Source organism: Tachysurus vachellii, chromosome 4, assembly GCF_030014155.1.
Source record: "Tachysurus vachellii isolate PV-2020 chromosome 4, HZAU_Pvac_v1, whole genome shotgun sequence".
Taxonomy (NCBI): Eukaryota; Metazoa; Chordata; class Actinopteri; order Siluriformes; family Bagridae; genus Tachysurus; species Tachysurus vachellii.
This window is the reverse complement of record NC_083463.1, coordinates 15955898-15979037: the sequence shown is the minus strand read 5'-3', so window position 1 is coordinate 15979037 and position 23140 is coordinate 15955898. Positions and strand designations below refer to the sequence as shown.

At 39.5% G+C, this 23140-nt stretch overlaps 1 protein-coding gene across 1 annotated transcript in view; it reads right to left on the bottom strand.

The window, feature by feature from the left end:
• Nucleotides 1-7358: 7358 nt before the first annotated feature.
• The window catches only part of chchd6b (coiled-coil-helix-coiled-coil-helix domain containing 6b), a 41538-nt gene continuing 25756 nt past the window's right edge, over nucleotides 7359-23140 (bottom strand). The window contains exons 6-8 of the mRNA XM_060868020.1: nucleotides 20976-21046; nucleotides 16580-16715; nucleotides 7359-7737 (exon numbers count right to left, since the gene is read on the bottom strand). Of these exons, the coding sequence (XP_060724003.1) occupies nucleotides 7711-7737; nucleotides 16580-16715; nucleotides 20976-21046 (234 nt within the window). The 3' untranslated portion in view covers nucleotides 7359-7710. The remainder of the gene's footprint in view (nucleotides 7738-16579; nucleotides 16716-20975; nucleotides 21047-23140) is intronic.

Genomic DNA, 23140 nt, shown 5'->3' with positions numbered 1-23140 from the left:
AAGGCTGGAAAGGGCTACGGGGAAATTGCCAAGCAGCTTGGTGAAAAAAGGTTCACTGTTGGAGCAATCATTAGAAAATGGAAGACGCTAAACATGACTGTCAATCTCCCTCGGACTGGGGCTCCATGCAAGATCTCACCTCGTGGGGTCTCAATGATCCTAAGAAAGGTGAGAAATCAGCCCAGAACTACACGGGAGGAGCTGGTCAATGACCTGAAAAGAGCTGGGACCACTGTTTCCAAGGTTAGTGTTGGTAATACACTAAGACGTCATGGTTTGAAATCATGCATGGCACGGAAGGTTCCCCTGCTTAAACCAGCACATGTCCAGGCCCGTCTTAAGTTTGCCAATGACCATTTGGATGATCCAGAGGAGTCATGGGAGAAAGTCATGTGGTCAGATGAGACCAAAATAGAGCTTTTTGGTCATAATTCCACTAAACGTGTTTGGAGGAAGAAGAATGATGAGTACCATCCCAAGAACACCATCCCTACTGTGAAGCATGGGGGTGGTAGCATCATGCTTTGGGGTTGTTGGACAGGGCAACTGCACTGTAGTAAGGAGAGGATGACCGGGGCCATGTATTGTGAGATTTTGGGGAACAACCTCCTTCCCTCAGTTAGAGCATTGAAGATGGGTCGAGGCTGGGTCTTCCAACATGACAATGACCCGAAGCACACAGCCAGGATAACCAAGGAGTGGCTCTGTAAGAAGCATATCATGGTTCTGGCGTGGCCTAGCCAGTCTCCAGACCTAAACCCAATAGAGAATCTTTGGAGGGAGCTCAAACTCCGTGTTTCTCAGAAGATCTGTGTGGAGGAGTGGGCCAAAATCCCTCCTGCAGTGTGTGCAAACCTGGTGAAAAACTACAGGAAACGTTTGACCTCTGTAATTGCAAACAAAGGCTACTGTACCAAATATTAACATTGATTTCCTCAGGTGTTCAAATACTTATTTGCAGCTGTATCATACAAATAAATAGTTAAAAAATCATACATTGTGATTTCTGGATTTTTTTGTTTTAGATTATGTCTCTCACAGTGGACATGCACCTACGATGACAATTTCAGACCCCTCCATGATTTCTAAGGAGAGAAACTTGCAAAATAGTAGGGTGTTCAAATACTTATTTTCCTCACTGTACAGTATGTATCTCAATGCTGCCATAATGTCACTCACACACTTACCTATACACTTTATCCTACTGATTTAGACTTCATTCCTGCTCAGGAGTAAGACATCCCTCAATCTGTAAGCCTCTTGTTCAGAGACATCGCTTGTTACTCTGACACAGTCAGCAAGCCCAACTCTTACGGAGAATCCACCATGTTGAATCCACAGTCTATTACCTTCTCTCTATACTTCTCTCAATTACTCTGAAACATTCACTACTAGATCTTTCAAAACTCTGAAGCTGGCTATCTATCTATCTATCTATCTATCTATCTATCTATCTATCTATCTATCTATCTATCTATCTATCTATCTATCTATCTATGTGTGTGTATATATGTATGTATAAATATAAATATATATAAAAGCATTAAAAGCAAAGCCCAATAGAAACAAAGGTCAGGTATTTTTGAACTGGCTATGCTCTGAAGACGTTTGGGTTTGAGAATACAGGTTGAATTTAAGAGGATAGATCAGAATTTAATTTCCTGATGTTTAAATCTACGTGTTAAACAACTTAAAACATGCCATCCCATTCTGTGCCCTGTAAAAATGATAGTTTAAACAATTAATAGCTGTGAATGTCTACACTGGGTTTGAGCTCTGGGTTTTGTGTTTGAAAACTCAATTTGTAATTCAAAAGGACAAAGCATCATAAAGACCAGAGAGCTGTCTATGGGAGGAAAGCAAGCCATGTTGAAAGAAGAAAAGAAGAAAAATTAATCAGAGCTATTGCACAAGCACTGGGCAGAGCCAATACAACAATCTGGAATGTCACGATGTTTCTGTCATCAGCTGCTGTTATTTTTCTTGGCCGACCTTTTCTGTGTCTGGTTGTTAGTACACCAGTGGTTTCTTTCTTTTTCAGGACATTCCAAATTGCTATATTGGCTCTGCCTAATGCTTGTGCAATGGCTCTGAAATTATATCCACTATTTTTTAGTGTAAAAATGGCTTGTTTTTGCAGTTTTCACAAGCAGAAGCAAGAACACAAACCAAAAGTAGACATACAGAGCTATTAGTGTTAGACACCTGAATTTATTTATTTTATAACTCAGACTACAATACTGTCTGTAAAAAAAAAATGTTAGAGGAAAATTTTTGGTTTGTCTGTAAAGAAAGTTGAGTTGTTAAAAAAAAACAAGCAACTGCAGCAGTCAGCAAATAAACTGTGGCAGATTTTCAGTAATATTCATTAAAACATACTATCTATCTAAATGTTCTCATAAAACTGCACCAAATGACCTACGACTACTAATTCGACTTTAAAAAGGGTTAATACATTAAACAGTGATGTATTTTATTAGTTTAAAACTCTTTTTAGCAATTTTTACCTACAAATATATTATAGTGTAGAAAAATTTTAATTTCATTATTTTTGAAAGCAATTTTGTACACTTGCCTAAGACAGCACTATATGTCAGTTAAAGTATACGTCAATTTCTTTATTGACCTTATGAATCAGAGATCTCTAGTTTCTAAGAGATCTGCATTCATAAACTTTTACAAATGTTCATTTCTTTCCCTGTTTAGAAGAATTTTAAAGGGAAAATTACCAAAATGTTATTCACTGTTGGATTTTTATCCTGGTGTTTTCTTGGTTAAATAATAAACAAGTGATTTTCCAACACAGTGTTCTGTAAAAGCCTCTTGAGAGCATCTCACAGTGAAATCATTTAATTCGAACATCATCCAAAGACAAGATTTTTGGTTTGATTAAGTCATGCAAATTTAGTCAGATTTAATTAGACGGAGCCTCATTTGTATAAAGAAATGCATATTTTAAAAAAAAAATTCAGATTAAAAACTACTTGTAAGAGTAGCAGCAAACAACTGGCTAAGATGATTCAAAATTATACAGAAATTCTAAATTATATATAGACCCTATTCAACTGCAGTGTTTTACCTTAAATACAGATTATTTTGAAAAAAAAATCATTTTGATCATGTACAATAATAACAACCATTTTCTGATCTTGCTCTATTTTGTCTCTTGAATTAGTCGAGGCTAATTTCCACCCACTGCTCCGTTCACATTTATTGCATGGCAGCTACCAATCCAAGATGGTGAGCACTAACAAGTGCTTCTTCTGGGACATCACAGCTTTTCAAACTGCTGCTCATATAGTGTCATAAGACAGACATGTGTGATCGGCTAGTGTCATTCTAATTGATAGGGGAGAGAGTAATGCCATCCTTCCCACTCAGAGAGCATGGCCAATTATGATCTCTTGGACTGAAATGGTTATGACAATGTCAGGATTCAAACATGCAATTTCCCAAATATAATGCTTTATCATTTCTACTTGGGAGGGGAATTCAGTGTTTGTATTTAAAAAATGCACAATTCCCCTGAAAATGAATATAAAAAATTACTTTTTCTGAATTTTCATTCTCACAACATCGAATAAAATGTTTTCATTCAAAAATCTGCTGTCAGTTTTTACAAAAGACAATGTTTTCTCATGGCATGATCAATCATTTTTTATAATGAGTTTTTTTACAGCCTCAAACAGGCTTCAAATCAAACTGCAGCATCCAGTTTGAACAGTTTAGTTCCCTCAGATAGCTAATAAAAAGAAGGATTTTAATCTCAGACCTACTGTCTTCTCAGGACCGGTGATCAATCTGAGTGTTCTCTTCGGCATTAAATTGCTTCAGGGTGAACCTCCGTGTCCATGAAGGTCAGCGTTCCTTCTGAGTTTAAACTTGTTTTAGCCTCTTCGGATTCTGTGTAGAAGACTACTATCGTTTTAATAATCGTCAAAGAGAATCAAAGAGTCCTTCTGATCTGTTAGTAGGCTCTGAGAGACCCAGTCGTTTAGCGTCTTAGTAAAAGCAAAAAACTAAGCAATTGGAATAACAGTGTGACACATTTAGCTTTGCATCTCTCTCTCTCTCTCTCTCTCTCTCTCTCTCTCTAAAGCCTCTCCTCTCTTGGGTTTTTATAGTTTTCACTATAACCTTGATGACAGCTTCCTTTGAGATCTTGCCTCTTTCTTCACCAGTGTTAGCAAAAATACATTTCATCTCCACTTTCATTTATACACATGGGCCATTTCTCCTGTTTATTTAATTGCAGGGTAGAGTGGGGGCTCCACTCATGGAGCTTCAAAATACCTACCTTGCTAACAGCTCTGGCTTTCCTTTGGTGTGAACCTTTATAATATGGTGTGGGTTCTGTTTTCATCAGACAGCAGTGCAGGTCCAGAGTGACTATCAATGTCACAAATAGCCTGAGCCATGTCAAGTGGCACTTAGAAAACAAGATGTGTACCTGAAATGTTTATACAACCGCCACACACACTCACACACACACAGTGATTGGCATATAGTCACCATGCCTGTAGGCACATGCATCACAGCACAAAGCCATGAGCTGGTACACTCATTACTGACATTATCACACACCTGCTTCTACCTCAGTATGAGCACATTCATGTGTGGTAACATTCACCATCCGCAGACAATATAGCTTAATTACAATTGGTTAATATTAGTTTGGTTCGAGTGTTACTTGTTTTGCCTAGATAAGAGACGAGTGGATCAATTCTGCATTGGTTTGTGCTGCAGAAATGTGGTGAAAACACACACCTGTAGCTAAGCTTAGTTATTTAACACCTTCCTTCTTTCATCTTTCCCTCAACACGTTCTCCTTTCTCTCACACTCTCGCTGAGTTTCTCTCTCTCTTCAGGCTTATCTGATAGAGGGATGTAACGATAAGTCCTCCACTTCAGAGCTTTGCTTTCCCTTAGGCAGAAAGTGTTATCTGTAGTCTGCATGGAGAGAAAGTGAGAGAGAGAGAGAGAGAGAGAGAGAGAGAGAGAGAGAGAGAGAGAATTGTCTTTTTCTTCAAGGGCCAATTCTACTGGCAGTAGCTTACCAGCCATAGTGATGTACCTACCGTACTCTTTTCCTTCATGTTGAGATCTTGTACAACATTTGTGTTAAACCCTGGATGTGCTGCACCTTCCCAATATCTTGATTAGTGAGGGCTGTGATATATTTATGTTGTGACCTCACTGCTCACCTCCCCTTCACATACTGATTAAGTACATCATGTTGCCATCACTGGTGCATACACAGACCAGCTGTTTCCAGGAAACTGATTTCGACATTCATCCCCTGTGTTGGAATCCTTTGATGTTGTCAAGGGTACGTTTATTAAGAGAAGAACTGAATGCTCACGACTGTAAAACCAACAACACTGAGAGTGAGAGAGAGAGAGAGAGACAGACTAAGAGGCTCTATGCATTAGCATGCAGCACAGGCATTTCCGTTGCACTTACAAATCACTATTCTACACTGTCCCACAATCAAACACGCGCGCAGCTGCGGTAATTTTTTTGCAGTGGAAGATCAATAAAGCACATTGAGAAAAGCAAGATCCCATTTTTTGACCCGTTACCTTCCAGCTGTCTTCGCCAATCAGACGCGCCACCGTTACCATGACGACGGCTCACGAAGGCCACCTCTCAGAGCTGCATGAAAGACCTGCGCATTTACATTTATGCTCAGCGCCTGAGATCTTCGTAAATCAGTTGAAACATTAACTAAGCATCATTAAGCAGCATGTGTTAATGTAGCTTAATTAGTTACAGTGCAGCCCATAAGTAATTGGCTGCACGGTTCTTGTTGATTTTGGATCCATCCAGCACACTGGATATGAAATTAAACTTCAGAGATGTTCTTAAAGTAAAGATTTTCAGAATAATGGATCAAGGATATTAATTATGTCACTGTGCACTTACATGCAGACAGTGCTGTGTAGATAAAATGATTTCTTAGCCAGGCCTCTGCTCATGCTGAGCTTAAGAAATATAATGAATGTGTTGGAGCTACTGTGAAAATGCCAAGATCATGCAGACAAATGGGGAAGAAGTCAGCGCGGAGGTGTAAATGTTCATTACAGGAGTCTAGTTTTGTATTATCAAAATCAATAGCAGCTTCTGGGAGAAACAGAATGAAGTGCTAAAAGAACTGACAAAAATATAATAATACTTAACAGTTAATGTAGGAAATTGCCTTTCATGCCTTCAGTGTTTCTAGTCATATGAATAAGATGTACAGCCTAAGCCTGATCTCACACATCCTAAACAAATGTACGTTAATACTGGTAACGGACAGCTCCTTGTTTTGCCTGGATAGAGCTGTATTGGTGTCCAAGGCTGTGCTCACCAGGCTGCGAAGGTGCCACAGCTTCCTCTCTACACTACTTGGTAGAAGATGGAGGTGCTGCATAAGGGGACTAAAAGGCCAATTCCTTCCATTTATGATGGGGAGAGATTCAATCCTCCATAGCAAAGCACGACTTATTGGGGTCAAAAAACGGATCGGAGAAACTCTCGCTGCCGAACACAGACACAAAGAGAAACGACGCTTTCGAAAGGTAGAGAGAGTGAGGAGAAAGCAGCATTTAATAAAAAGAATCGGTGACTGTGAGAGAGCTGCACTTTCGAGGCTAAAGGTTATCACACTTCCTCTGAACCCCACTCCTGACAACGCACACACTCCGCTGTTACCATGGCAACATCCGCCGCACAATGACGAGAGGTGTCAAGGCTTGTAGGAGCTACCTGAACATTCTTACACTGAAGAACATTCCTTAGACAGAGGAGAGATGCAGAACTTAGAAATAGAAAAGAGAGTGAGAGAGAGAGAAAATGCAACCAAGTGAGACACAGAGAGTGTGTTTGAGAGGGAGAGAATGACAGAGTAAGAGACAGTGTAAGATGATAGTGTGTTCAAGGTTACTGCGGAACAGACCTTTGCGTGTTCATTAAGGATTCCAGAAGATAATTGGCTTTGGAGATGAGTTTTAGAGAGAGAGAGAGAGGGTGAGAGAGAGAGAGAGAGAGAGAGCGTGAGAGAGAGAAGAAAAGTGCCCAGTATGATCAAAAGACTGTATGCACATGTATGGGTATGCACGCATTTGTGTGTTAACCCTCTGATTCATAGAAAATGGCAGTATTTGTCACCTATATCACATGTAGGGTAATACACACATTGAGTATCTAAAATGGTATATGCAGACTGTGTGTGTGTGTAAGCGAGAGAGAGAGAGAGAGAGAGAGAGAGAGAGAGAGAGAGAGAGAGAGAGAGAGAGAGAGAGAGAGAGAGAGAGAGAGAGAGAGAGAGAGACACACTAAAATAGCAGTACAGAGTCTGAATGCTTGCACTGGAGTGACTGGTGTTGTAGATGTTTTATTGTGTGAGATGTGCCACCGTCAAGATAACTATATCCCAGCAAATCAACATCTCTGCAAACATACAAACACACACATACACGCGCGCGCATGTGCACCAAGATAATATCCTCCTCGTTCCACAGCCGAAGAGGGAGTTCTGTCAAACACGAACACTTTTTTAATATATATACATAAACAAAAGAAATAGTTTGCAGGAATGCTGGCGGTCCTCCATAGTGGCTCTCATACGTGCATGTTGAAAACTATACTGTTGGATTTTACTGGTGAATTATAGTGTCACTCTTTTCTTTTTCTTCATGCTCACAGTCATCTTCGGCACCTTGGTCTTCACGATCCATGGTTGACCATTAAGTTCTGCACAGGAAAGAGGAAAAAAAGGCAGCTGTTTACATTCATCACTCACTTCTTTACCACACACTGCTCTCTGAGCACTTCTCTTAAAAGAGTTATTGGAATCTAAAAGAGGAATATACACACAAAGCTCTAGTCTGTAAAACACATTAAACCCCAGCGCTGTTAAAATTCTTGATTCTGACTGGTCAGAAGGTGTTCATTTTCTATAATAGCACAGCTCTGCAGTAACAGCCACAGGGCAAATCACAGGTTTATACTAATGCACTCTTCTTCATACGTTATTGTTTCTATAGTAACAGCTAATACGGAGGGACTTGTTTGGTGGACAAAAAGAAAACCCCATAACTGTTTGTATATTGTCATTGTCTGTTAGGAGACATAAGGCTAGGCTGTTCCTCTTTTTTTTCAGGATCGAGGCCTCTGGGTTTCTCAATTACATGACAACTTGCATGTTTTTTTCTTGTTAAAAGGAAGAGAGAGGAAAAATAGAGATTGGTGTGGGGGATATGCTGTTTATTAACAATAAAATGTCCAGTTTTATCATGGTAACAGTTCCCAGGTCAGGTCAGGTCAGGCTGTATTACACTACCATAGTGTTGATTTGTTTCCTATAACAGAATGTTTATTAAGTACCTAATAAACATAGTCCTTGTGTGAGGTATGTAATGTATGAACTAGGCTAGAGAAGAAATGCTGTCCTCTGAAAATAATTTATCCAACACTACAGGATAAGGAGGCAACACGATGGTGCAGTGAGCTGAGCGGTGCAGTAACAGCCCTAGGGTAGCCGGTTTGATCTTGACTCCGTGTTACAGTGTGTGCTGAGTTTGGCAAGTTCTCCATGTCTTCTCTCCTCCGGGTTCTCCGGTTTCCAAACATGCCAGTACGTGTAGTGGCTACACAAAATTGCCAAAAAAGGTGTGAATGAGTGTGTGAACACTGAGGTCAGGGCTCTGTGTATGTGCTCTCGAGTTCTTCCATTCCAACTTTGGCAAATCATGTCTTCATGGAGCTCTCTTTGTGCACAGGGGCATTGTCAAGCTGGAACAGGTCTCTTCAATCCAGTGAAGGGAAACTGTAATGCTACAATATACAAAGATATCTTATACAATTGTGTGCTTCTAACTTTGTGTTAACAGTTTAGAGAAGGGTGTGATGGTCATATAGTACATGAACAGATGCCTTTTTTTTCCAGACGCATGCTGCTGCTACTACAGTGAGACAACAGTGAGTTTAAAAGAACAACAAAAATAGGAATGGATTCTTTAATTCTTTAAAAATTGAAGCTGCTAAGAACAAATAACAGAAGACAATAAGTTCTTGACAAGGAGCTTCACAAGGAGCCAAACAGCTACATAATTGATTATAAAAAGAATGTACATATATTTAATCATTTTTCACTGTCTAATTTGGTCACCTGCCTGCTCTCCCTTATAATACTTTTTTTAACTGCTCCTCGTGTTGTCACAGGGTAGCACAGCAGGCTCAGATGAAAGCACTATCTAGCCTCTTCAGCATTCACAAGCTCACAGATGCTCACAATTGTCTAGAGTCACTGTGATTGACAGGGAAGAGAGAGAAGGCTATTCCTCCTACCCAGAAAGCTCTAACCGTTTTTTGCTAACTTGGCTCTTAGATTTGAATAATCTCCTGATGATTAAGTGAATGCTTTTGCTGTCACACCACATACTCTGATTCATACCCCAGCACAGACAGTTCACCTACACAGCGTTTCTGGGAAGTAGGAGGAATCCGGGAACCTGAAGAAAACCCAAGAAAACATACTAAAAACATGCTCATACACAATAACTTGAGTACAGGATCGAACCTGATGCCGTGGAGCTACAAGGTGGTAATGATACCCTCCACTGGCGCAATGGTCCTTAGCAAAGTTTGTACAGTATGAACTTCACTATAATGCTCACAGATTTTTCACACACTAATCTTACAAGAATCTGGTGCCATCTTTTCAAAGCATCATCCATTTTCATTACAACTACTCTTTTGCAGTGGAGAAGTGTGGAATGGTTCCAGACTAAGGTACCCTGTCAGTGAAAATGGCAGGAAGCGAGAGGCAAGGAAAGATGCACTCTTGATTAAAGGGATACTAATGGGAATTGGTGCTTTATCACATTTAGTGTGATAACCACAATGTGATTTCTTTGAAAGAAAAAAAAAAACACTGACTTCATTTCATTCTGCTGTCTGAGCGGAGTGTGTGTGTGAGAGTGTTCGTGTGTGTGTGTGTTACTTATTGCCTGTCTAGAGGTTCTCTGCAGCAGCTACGGAGATGTTGAAGGCACGTTATCAGTAAGCAGTGCTGTGCGGGTATGTCATCCGTTCAGTGGGAGGGGTAATAATGCTGTGTTATAACGACACTGATCAAGCACTCCAGTGGAGCGAATGTGTGTGTGTGTGTTTGTCAGGGGGAGACAGAAAGTGAAAGACTGCATGCACACTGCGAAAAAGACAGAAAACGCAAGCAGGTGTGTGTATTTTATTGTCTCCCTCATATCAGTGCCACTTTGCCAGCCAGCACCTCTGTGTAAGATTATTCTAAAAAGCTCTCTCTCTTCCATCTTTCTCCTGCTCCCTGAAGCCTTTATTCCTTCTGTTCCTCTCACTGGTGTGTCTAGATATTTAGATATTAAAGGACAGCAGCACATAAGTGGACATGGAACCAAGCTGCATTTGTACAACATTCCTTAATTTAAAATTAATGGCTATGTAATGACTATGCATCAGCTTCATAGTTGCCCTTTAGTTCCTAACACCTAAGAGATTTATTTAAAACACCTACAGCGCTTAAACGATCATTTCGGTCAAAATGAGCTAGATGTAATTCATTATAACGGCAGGAGTTGGAGAGAATACTAGACCTCTGTGAATAAATACATGACAGATTGGTTTCACTTCAGAACCCAGAACTGGTCATACAGAGAAAATGATCACATATATATTCTGTCTAAACAGGTTTTAATCACATCTAAACCTTTTGGAGTACAGCTGGACCATTCAGAAGGAGAAGTGAATCAATTTTATGCCTTCAAAGTTGCAATAATCATGTGGCTGGAAACCAGAAATGCTGCAATAACATAGCCATCAAAACAAGTTTAATGATTAAAGCATCATCCTCAAAAATAATTAGCATGAAACATTTAGTACAATTTTTTTTAACATACAAACCAGACCAAAAATGCAACAGATTTAAAGAAAATTTAGTTGATGTTTTTTGATAGATGAAGAGGATCATCATTAAGAAAACATAGTGAACATCGTTGTTCCTTGTTGTTTTTTTTGCAGTGCATTTTTTTTTAGTTCTAATGCACTGGACAGATTTTGTGACCAAGAGTGACAGCCCTTAAAATAGTCAAATCCTGATCAGTGCTCTGACTGTTGAACTAAGGAGCTGATTGAGACACAGCCATTAACTTTTCCTTCTGTTAATCTGAGCAATTTTATCTGTCTTTACTGATCAGCTAGTCTTAGGATTTCTTTCTTTCGAGTCATTAATGAAAAATAAGAAACAAACTTACTCAAATACCATACTGTACGTCTTGTGTAACTGCTTCGTAGAACAATTTACAAATAAATGTATTTGTATCCAATTTGATAAATTAAGCCTAGTGTGAATCATATAATCAGTTAATGTTTCAAAAATACTGACAATACCTATAGCGTTTTCAGAAAACTTTAATGTGATTTTGATGCAATTTATCACATCACAATTACAGAGTCATATCACCCTGTCCTACACTGACACCTGATTATTATTATTTTTTTTATTTATTTTTAACTTTTCCTCTGTTTTTCTCTCTTGCTCTTTCTTCCTATCTAAAGTTCAGGCTCTAGTCTTTTGGACCCATGTGCAAGATGGTGTGTTAATGTCACTGGAAGTGAATGAAGATGTCTACCTGACAGACAACTGGTCAACCAATTTGCTCCACATGCGGCAACGTGTCCCAACATGCCGGCTCATTTTATAAAGGCCATTCCCACAATGCAAAGCAAACAGAGAGTAAAAAAAATAATAAAATCACCCAGCAGTCAGAGAAGTGGAGAGGGCAAGAGTGAATGAGAGGAAGATCAAAAGACCGACAGAAGCAGAACGATAAAAGAAAGATGAATAAGTGAACAAAAATAAGGGACACTTCATTGGATTGACATTTCTCTTTGGTTCTGGGATTTAAATTAAACGTGAGCACAACAGCAGCATCCGGTATAAAAAAAGACTGCACTATAGCAGTTCAGAGTGGAAAGGCACAATGAAATACCCTTAAGACAAGAAAAGCTCAGGGACGAACGGCAGTCCAGAAGAGATAATACAGTGAGATAATGTCACAGACTGTGTGCCTCACATGGACAGACTTAACATTTCCACAGCTTATAAAGAGGATGGTTTAAACAATGCCTGTCAGCCTCACTAAATATATGAGTAAAATCACTAGGCAGGCACCCACACATATGCATGAAATATATGCCCAATATGCCAAGGGAAATGTCAGAGACACATTACATTTCAGTGTTTATGCTTCTGCTTGTCTTTTTTAGCACTGCTTCTCTTTTTATTGTGCTCACTCACTTAATGACACCTCTTTTTTTTTTCCAAGGGAAAAAAGAACACTCCGTAGCCTATCACTATAACAATAATGCCTGTGTGTCTGTAACTAGCCTCTTTTTGGCACCATTATTAGACCAGCCTGAGCTGCAGATGGGGAGCTAGTCTCTCTTTGCAAATATCCAATGCTCCTTCGGTGCTTTGAGGACTGCGACCCTGGGTTAACCTAGTTCTTTCTCCGGTGTTGGGGTGTCATAATATTTGGGTAGCAATAGATTCTGATACAGTGGACCAGGATTTATAAAGGCACTCATGGAGAACAAATTTGGTGCCACAAAACCTAGACCTAAGAATAAGAATGAAATCCTAAATGAAGTATTTAGGAGAGCATCTCAGACTATTATGAGTAATAAAAGGCTCTTCTGAGCTCAGAACAGCGAATGATTGATAATGTAGAGCTCATAAAGGCGGTTCTTGGTATGACAAATTTCAAATTTTTAATTCCAGATTTAATTAGTAATGAAAAATCTTTAGCTATAAAAAACACTGTAATAACGGCTGATTGAGCACATCGGACACTACGTGTGGTCATCTAGCTGTTCTGTTCATTTGATCACAAAAAGGGGGGGGGGGGGTTCTGCTCATTTGTTTCCTAGAAAATTACAGATGTTTTTAAAACTTTTATTTTTAAAATCTCCTATCTGTCTTTCTGCAAAAATCACATTAAAACACATTAAAAACACAGGTCAAGAGCTTCACAAAATGTGACCTCGGTGACTTTGACCTCTGCATGGTTGTTGGTTTCAGATGAGCTGGTTTGAATATTTTTATGCACAACAGACCCTAGAGTTTACACAGAATGGTGTGAAAAACAAACAATCGTTCAGGGAAAGGCAGTTCTGTGGGTGGAAATGCAGTGCTAATGAGACAGGTCAGATGAGAATGGACAGACCGGGTTCGAGCTGACAGGAAGTCTACGTTAACTCAATTAAAACCAATCTAAACAGAAAAGCATCTCAGTGAATGTTGAGATGAATGGGCTACAATAGCACTAACTCCTACTAGCCAGAAACACAAATCTTAGGCTACTACAATTGGCACAGGATCACTGAATCTTGCCCCAACTCGGTTAAGAGACATGAGTCCAGCTGGCCTGATGGTTTTACTGCAGCATTTGACCTTTTGGCAAGAACCAAGGTCCGACATGAAGGTATGCTCAGGTTGGTTTGTGGTCAAAGCTCAAATTATCTGCTTCTCAGGAACTGTAAGTCCAATCAAGCTGAATTTGTCCTGCAGATTAGTATACAGATGCAGTACACCAGTTACTAAGGATGTCTTGATTACTTAAAAAACATGTCCATCATCGGTTATTCAGCATCCATCAGGGATTTTGCAGGGTCTTCATGAAACAGCACGTCCATTATTGTTTTCGTGGTGTTCTAGGCAACTTGGCAGGACCTGACCACTTGTAAAAGTGTTTATTCAATACTGTATATTAGTGTAATGGACTGCGGTCGATCTATTTAAGGTGATATGACTTACTTCAGATTTAAGGTTTACTAAAGTTAAACTGCACTTCTTTCAGCAGTCACTCTAAACATTTATAACACATTTGTTACTCCCAGCTTTTAAGTGGGATTTTATTCAGTCTTAAGCAGACATTTAAGCCTACTTTAGTAGAAATGGTTTATGCCAACTTAACTCCACCACTATGCTCAGGTGTTCTGAAGCAGCATGTATAAAAAATACTAATTGATCAGTTAAGAGCTCATTAATATCTCTTCTAAATTACACTGTTTTTCTAAAATATCTGTAGTTCTAATTTAGAGGTTTTTTAGTTCTCTTTTTTTGCCAATATAATGGTCTCTCTTTACCTTTCTGGCTTTCAAGTCTCTCTTTATCTCTACACTCTGGTGTCCCCGTCTTTCTTTATCTATGCACTCTGGTGTTCCAGTCTCTATTTATATCTATACTCTGGTGTCCCATTCTCACTTTTCTCTACACTGTGTCGTCGATGACTTTTTTTTTATCTCTACACTCTGGTGTCCCCGTCTCTCTATTGCTACACTATGGAGTCCTAGTCTCTCTTTAGCTCTACACTCTGGTGTCTCAGTCTCCCTTTATTTTTTCCAGAGATGCCAATCAACCTACCATGCATGTCTTTGGACCGGGGGAGGAAACCAGAGTACCCGGAGGAAACCCCCGAGGCACGGGGAGAACATGCAAACTCCACACACACAAGGCGGAGGCGGGAATCAAACCCCCAACCCTGGAGGTGTGAGGCGAACATGCTAACCACTAAGCCATTCTACAGAGATTCTCTCTGTATCTCTACACTCTGGTGTCCCAGTCTCTCTATATCTCTACACTCTGGCGTCCCAGTCTCTCTTTAGCTCTACACTCTGGTGTCCCAGTCTCTCTTTAGCTCTACACTCTGGTGTCCCAGTCTCTCTTTAGCTCTACACTCTGGTGTCCCAGTCTCTCTTCAGCTCTACACGCTGGTGTCCCAGTCTCTCTTTAGCTCTACACTCTGGTGTCCCAGTCTCTCTTTAGCTCTACACTCTGGTGTCCCAGTCTCTCTTCAGCTCTACACGCTGGTGTCCCAGTCTCTCTTTAGCTCTACACTCTGGTGTCCCAGTCTCTCTTCAGCTCTACACGCTGGTGTCCCAGTCTCTCTTTAGCTCTACACTCTGACGTCCCAGTCTCTCTATATCTCTACACTCTGGTGTCCCAGTCTCTCTTTAGCTCTACACTCTGGTGTCCCAGTCTCTCTTCAGCTCTACACTCTGGTGTCCTTGTCTCTCTTCAGCTCTACACTCTGGTGTCCCAGTCTCTCTTTAGCTCTACACTCTGGCGTCCCAGTCTCTCTATATTGCTACACTCTGGTGTCCCAGTCTCTCTTTAGCACTACACCTTGCTGTTCTTATCTCTTGTTTGCACTTCAGTTTGGTGTTTTGGTCTCTATTTAGATCTAGACCCTGAGGACTGGTCTGTCTTCCGCATTACACACTAATAATCTGGTCTTTCTTTAGTACACGATGATGGTGTTTTGTTCTAGATTAATCCCTATACTGAGTTCATGGATTTCCTTAAACAGAATACATCAGTACTTTTTTTATCACTGCATTCTGATTTTCTAGACAGGATTCAGACCTGCGCTCTAATGTTCTGGTTTATATTTAGCATTTTCACTGGAGTTTTGGTTTCTTTTTAACACCACAGTATGATATTCTGGAGCTCATTTGCAGTTTAGGAGCTGCCATATCTCTAAAGAGCAGGCTCTGGTAATTTGAACATTTTTGTAAAAACAACTGTCATATAAGGTCTGTGGTCTTTATACAGCAGTGACAGTTTCTAGTGAAGAATGGGAGTGGACAGGACAGCATGGTGATGTCTAACTGACAGATGAGTGGTGAACCAATTTGCTTCAGATTAGTCAGTGTTGTGGTTTCTGTTTAGGACTAGGCTCTGATGTTCTGGTTTCTTTTTACCATTGGACTCTTGGTGTTTGGGAGCTGCTGGCAGCCTGCACAGTCTAGTTGGCATCATGCCACACCACACGCCAGCATTAGAGCTCAAGGGCTCGACCGCTTACCCGCACACTCTTTGAGATGTGTGTAATAAGTGTGCGCGCGCGCACACACACACACACACACACACACACACACACACACACACACAGACTGTCTTTAATGAAAGCTGTTGTTCCCGTTCGTTCTGCAAAATGCATGAGTGAGTCTGTATTAAAAGAAGCTTTGTGTTCTACACACAGATAAAAGGCTTTATGCATTGAACACACAGACACACGATAATACAAGCCACTGCATTTTAATATCCTGAGTGAAAATTAGCAAAACATGTTTCACGGTGCACAAATATCCTCTTGCACATTAGCACAAAAATGATTTTTACTTTAGCAGGAAAAAGCACCCATAGAAATGAGGCATCAATTTTAAATATAAATAAGTACAAATATCTATATAAATCTTCTGCCTAACACAGAGACGCACACAAAACACACACAACACACACATCCTGAGGACTGCATATAACTTTACATCTAACCTTAACTTCAGTAACCAAACAAAAACACTTTTCCCCTTTTAGATTTTTATTAAAATAAAAGTTTTTTTAATTTTAGTTTTATTTTAAACTAAATGAATAAATAAATAATATTTTATTGTGGGAAGCAGCCAAAAGTGGCCATAATGTTAAACCTGTTGGATCTTGCCTTGTGGGAACACACACACACAGGCAGAGAGAGAGAGAGAGCGAGAGACTCACCTTCTTGGCTGTATTAATGCAGTTCATATATTCCTTTGCCAGGCTGGAGCAGTGCAGAGTCTGGTGTCTGTTCTCTTGAAAACAGCTCAGCACCTTAGATTGCATCTCTGAACAAATGGGAACTGTGTTCTTCGGCCTGAGTGACAAAAGGAGAAAAACAATGTAAATCTACAAATATGTAATGGAGTACAAATACAGAGGAGATAATATTCTGTTGCGACATTTCAATATAGAGTACTGATGCAGTACACAAATCCTCAAGACACGCTCATCTATGACTAGAAACTCGACTTTGTGGGAGTTTTATGAGACTCCGATTTTGACATAAAATAAATTAGCTTGGAGAGTAATTGTCTCTTTAACATGAAATAACAATTTCAAATCATAGCCTTCTGTAACTCTTTAAAGCAGTCTAAGTAGCTCTGCTTATACAGATATTGCTTTTCAGAAATGAACTTGTCTGTGCAGACAGTCAGGATTGTTACACAACTTTACCCAAATTTCATTTAATGCTTCGCAAAATCCTATTTTACCATTTATAATGGTACAACCCAAATTTTGTGGAGGTATAATATTAGAGGAAAAGTCCACCATGAAACACATTAAACTTGACGTTTGTGATGTGTTTAGCAATTCTGGTGCCAGCTTGTTCATTGAGGATTTATTTTTCCATTTACTTTTATGGCATTTGGCAGATGCTCTTATACAGAACAACTTACAGAAGTGCTTTGACGTGTCTATCAATAAATTCATCCTGATAGTGGTTTGCTAGATCACGGACTGAGAATAACATCAGACTAATAACTCTAAAAAGAGAAGAGTTATGACAAGCTCAAATGTAAGTAATAACAGTCCAGTTTTGCTATATGAGATTGAAGATATAAGCTGGACTGCAGGTTCTAGGATGCAATGCACTAGAATGCACTAAGGTTTTCAGTGGCATCAGAAACGTATTTTATAATTAAAATCTGAGTGAACTTTTATAGTTTAAATTTCTTTCACTGACATGCTGGTCTATTTTCTCTTTGGTTAACTTTTTCCTACAACGTGAGTTTGCTTAAATGCATGTCACGGCAACACACCTCTTGATAGGCTTCATTTTTCAAATCAATAAGGCCTGTACGCTTGATTTGGACTTGAGGGGAAATGATTTGGCTAAATACTGCTAGAGTTAGTATGCCTGCTCGCCCTGCTGATCAGAAAAGAATTAAATATCATCAGACATGGTGAATATTGCTGAAGTGCTAAATGAATGAACTTAATATATTTACTGCATTCATCCTAATGCAAACCCTTTTATGCTTGTGTAAAGCTTTTAGGGTATTGAGTGTAAACTAGGCAGCTATGTCCAGGTTTTTAAAGCAGCCCATATGTATCACAGCTAGTCTTACATAGCCAGACTTCTAGACTACTTTTACTGGCCAAGGACCACCCAAGACCAATCACAGACCATTTATTCAGCGTCTTGTTTAAGGTTATGAAAGTGTAAAGTTGATGATCCCTAGAAAAACAGACCAGAATGCAACCATAGTTCGTTCATTTAAGAAAGTCGTACCAATGAATGAGTCTATATTGTGAACTTCACATAATGTGGGAAATCCAGCAAAGTATTTCCAACTTGTGCCATGTGCATCAGATGTTCAACCAACATGCATGATGTCTGAAGCTGAAACTACATCTCCCCCAGCCCTCAGGGCAGTTTGGGTGCCTTACATGGAGCCTTAAGGACAGTATATGTATATCATGTCTCAGAGTTGGCATAATTCAAATAAGCAGTCTCTAAAGGCTATCAGAGAGCCAGTGGGTGCCGCGCTCAGCCTTCAGGGCCTTTTACATGCTACCTAGGCTATATAGCAACTAAATTGAGCCATAGCAAGCCTTTAGACAACTTACATGCATCAACCCAGTCTTTAGGACAGTTTATGTGCTGTACATATGGCCTTTAGGGCACCTCACCTGCATCAGTCAGTACATAGACACACTGTTCTGTGTACCACAAGCCACCACCTGGGCACCAGCCTTTAAAGCAGCTCATATGCACCACACACAGCTTTTTTTTTTTTTTATAAAGGCCCGTCACACATTGCTACACCACTCCATAATTCTCTGATGTTTTTCCACATTCACTGTAGTCTTTCCAGTCAGGCAGGTGGTGAGACTGAGCGCAGATACCTGCTAGATTTGATAAATACACCATTCATTCGCTTTTGGCACAGAGAGACTTGATTAGAGCCTGAGCTGATACTATAGGCTTACTGCGACCAGCTGCGCCTTGACACAAGATAAGCAATGCCACACCCTGATGAAGGACATCATTCATTATTCTCTCACACTATCAGAACGGCTGGACAGTGGATGGAGATGTCGGCGTGGAAGGGACAGATTTGGACAAAGGAACTACAACAGACAAGAAAAGCAGAAGAGACAAAGGCTTGGACAAAGATGGAGAGACAGAGAGTAAAAATGACGGCCAGTGTGGAGGCTGAGAAATAGAAAAGGGCGAAAAGCACTTTCATATCCGTGTGTGCATGTGTGAAATGGACAGCCCTGTCTGCTGTAATGAATGTGCTGGTGCAAAGAGAGAGCAGAGTATGTGCAGCCTAATTGGCTTCAGTTATCCATCTCTCTACTGACCAGGAAACTATTGTGCTACGCACACAGCTTGCACACACAAACACACGCACACACAGAGTTACAAATATAGAGAATTTTTCAAGGAATGTCATAGCAACCAACACATTTAGAAAGTGTTAGCTAGTTCACAGTTTATCGTCTTAGCTCGTTCTCAGTTTGACTGATTGCTACTTCAAATGTCATTTCAATCAAATGCCCTTTAATGTTGAGTGTGTGAGTGTGGGAGAGGGAAGAAAAGCAAAGCGAAAGACATGAGGAAGAAGAGAAGAAAGATCCTCAGAGGAAATGCACTCAGAACTTCACTGAACATCTGGCTACAGCAGACATTTATGTCAGTGTTAATTAAAATTCTCATCAAAGGGCATCGTCTTCATTTCTCTGCTCAGATGTGCCTCGTGAATCATGAGTGCAAGGGTTCTTAGTGCACTTATTATAGATTATAAGTGTAAGGATTCTTCGTCAACTTATTATAGATTATAAGCATAAGGGTTCTTACTAGCGCTGCAATGACAGCACGTCATATTGTCCTCGATATGTTTACGTACGGAACAATACTTCCAACAGTCTGAATAACAAATTCAACTATTTGTCATAAAATAGCATTTATATGGCACGTGGTGTAACAAACCTTTCAACTTACAAAGGAAATTTCAGTTGGTGGGACTGATTATCTCAATGCAGAAGAGGTTATAAGGCTTTAAAAAACATAAACCATACACACAAGTGCCTTTGGCTGCGTGAATTTAACTAACAGCAGAATGTGAAATCAAGCGCTCTGTGTTTCAGACACAACCCACACCCCTTGAGATTCACACCTGGAGGGTTGCCAACATTGCATTTTTTTAAATCATCAAATTAAGGTAGGTTTGAAACAACAAATCAGAAATGCATATGTACTCCGCGGTGAACTTTCCAAAACTAAAGCGGTGAAAAATATTCTTGTGTCAAGTAGTGTATCCTAACACCCCAATCTTTTAGAGCACATATACCAGGTTAATTATAAAGGATGTTCCTTCATTTAGTTAGGAATATAAAGTTAAGGGTACTATTTATTTCATTAGATTATTACACTAGATTATGATGGTAAAGCGATGTTGTTATTTATTATATTGTTATAAATGTAACTGTTGTGAATGCTGTAGTTCCTCAGTATAAGTGTAAAGATTTTTTTTGTGCCATTATTCTGGATCATAAGTATAAAAGTCATAACTGTTATTCTAGAGGATTAAATATTATGGGTGCTGATGTACTTATTTAGATTATAAGTCTAATGGTTGTGTATGTACTTATTCTAAACTATGAGTGTAAAGTTTTTGAACACCTTTATTCTAGATTAAATGCATAAAGGTTGTAAACGCTTTTATTCTCAATAAACACGGCAAACATTGTTTAAGGGCTTATTCTACATTGGAATTGCAAACGGCTCTCATCCAAATGAGCAGCTGAAGATTAAGAGCCTCAGTGAAAGGCCCTGCAGTAGCAGCTTAGTGGTGCTGGGTTTTGAACTTACACCCATCTGATCAGCCCACTATCTTAATCACTGAGCTACTACTGCGCTGTGCCTGAAGGGCTAAAATATAATTCAAATTCAATTAAAATAATAAATATTATTAATGTAATGGTTCTTAATAAACTTAATGAATCTTAGATTAGTGGTTTTTGGTTCACTGTCTTGAACATTTGGACATTTCCCTGCTCTCTAAAACTAAGGAACAAGTGTATTCCATAAGATTGTGAGTGTAAGGGATGTTAATGCACTTACTTGATGTTGGTACTAGCTTTAGTTGCTTCTTCATTGTACATCTGGGCTGCCTGCTGGTAGTACTCTTTATTCTATCAGAGAAAAAACAAACAAACAAACAGTTTCATTTGTTTTGTTACCTAGATTCCAGATCATACATTTCCAATGTACAAGTTGTGGTTATTAATATAACTTTTTGAAATGTGTTTTGGCAGCGATGCCACTCCTGTCTTGATGGCAGAGGAGGCGGCGTTTCTCTGATGCAGACGGCCATGCTTAAACAAAGCCATTAAAGTGCATTTACACCTCCATCAGCTCATCAGTTTAGTGGAACAGACTTTGTGAGGCGCAGTTAAATTTTATTCAGTGAGACAAGCAGTGGCATTCAAACTGCAATTATTGAGAGAAAGGGTGAGACAGAGCGAGCGAGCGAGAGAGAGAGAGGATGAAGTGAGCGAGATGCAGAGGAGAGAAAGAGAAAACAGGAGAGAAAAGCAGACAAAAATGGATTAAGAAAGAAAGATGCTCTAAGATATAGAGACTAGAGCAAAGCACAGGTTATTCCCAATCATTTTCATTATTGACCTCAAAATATCATGTTTCTTAATTGAAGTCTTAATTTTTATTTAAATCAGAAACAAAACTCTTCTATAAATACCTAAAATTAACAAAGCTGCGCATATCACCACTATCTGCACCCTTTGTGTTTAATACTTTGTGAAACCTCCCTTTACCAGAAAAAGAGCACCGAGCCTTCTGATATAATGCTTGGAGATCCCTCAGAGTTTGAGGTCCTCTCTGGTGGAGAAGACATCACCCCATCAGATTACAATTTAGGTTTAGGTCAGGGAACTGTGTTGGCTTTCAAGCTTTCTGTTTTAGATCACTGTCTTTCTTGAAGATCTAACCATGGCCCAGTTGTAGCTTCTTGGCAGGTGAAGCCAGATTTTCAATTAAAGTTCCCCTGCTCCTCCCATGAGTCTATGTAACCTAACAAGGTTCCCAGGAGAACAGGAGCCCTGGATCATCACAGATCCTCAACCATATTTAACATTTGGAATTAGGTTTTCGTAGAGCCATGTTTCTTCTTACACCAAATCCTGCTGCTGTTAGATGGGTGTCTGCTGCTGAAAACACTCTAATCTTACTATGTAGCAAACTCCAGGCACTAACTTTTGTAGATAGATGAAAGAAAAAGCTTTCTTCTGGCACGCCTTTGAAACATATTGTTGGCATGGAGGGGGCGTTTAACTGGAGACTAATTGGAGACTTGGTGACCCCAAAATACAATCATCTTCTCTAAACCTCCAACTGTGATCATTGCCGAAATATCTGGATGGAGTTCTCTCATATTTTCATTGTGAGATTAAGCCAATTAACCAGGAAGACATTTTTTTTATCCATGTTTACCAAGATGGCCAATAATTCTGGAGCTGTTATATAAATAAAAACAAAACAAAGCAAAAATAAATACTATTTAATTCATATAATATCTAGTTATTTATACGCTCATAATCCAGTACAAACAAGCATCTCTGTTTAGATATATTAATGCTATAATCAGACATTCTCTTAAGATAAGAAGCTTTAGTTATCATAATTTAAACAGATTTAAATTTTTAATTTACAAAAGCTTCACCATGACTTAGTCCCAAACGGCATATAAAACAATTAGAGTCAGTGTGCCACAAATCATTTAGCACAGCGGCATTAAAATCTCAATCTCGTTGGTAATCCCAAACGAGGGTTCAAACGGCTGGGGCGGTTTCATTTGGCGGGATAATTACAGCCATTATTCCCAGTCGGAATACTGAAAGAGCGATGGACGGAAATGAATAATTGTACAAAGAGAGTGAGAAAAGTGTTGGAATCAGAAGCCATCATGCAAAATCTCACCATTAAATTCCTAGGACTCTCAACAGGAGGATGTTCATTTTAACATGTCATGCTCACTGAGCTCCTATAATCCTCTACTCTGACCTTTTATTCTTGGAGAGAAGAAATATGAAAATACTATTAGAAAAAAATTCCACTGCTAAAGTATGTACTCCTTCTTATTTTCCTCACCCTTCTCTCCTCCTATTTCTATCCATCTTTCTCTTGACCCTGGCTCTCTCCAATGCGGTGCCGGTCTTTGTAATTAAAGTTAAAAACCTGCACCTTTGAAGCGACTTATGGTTACGTAT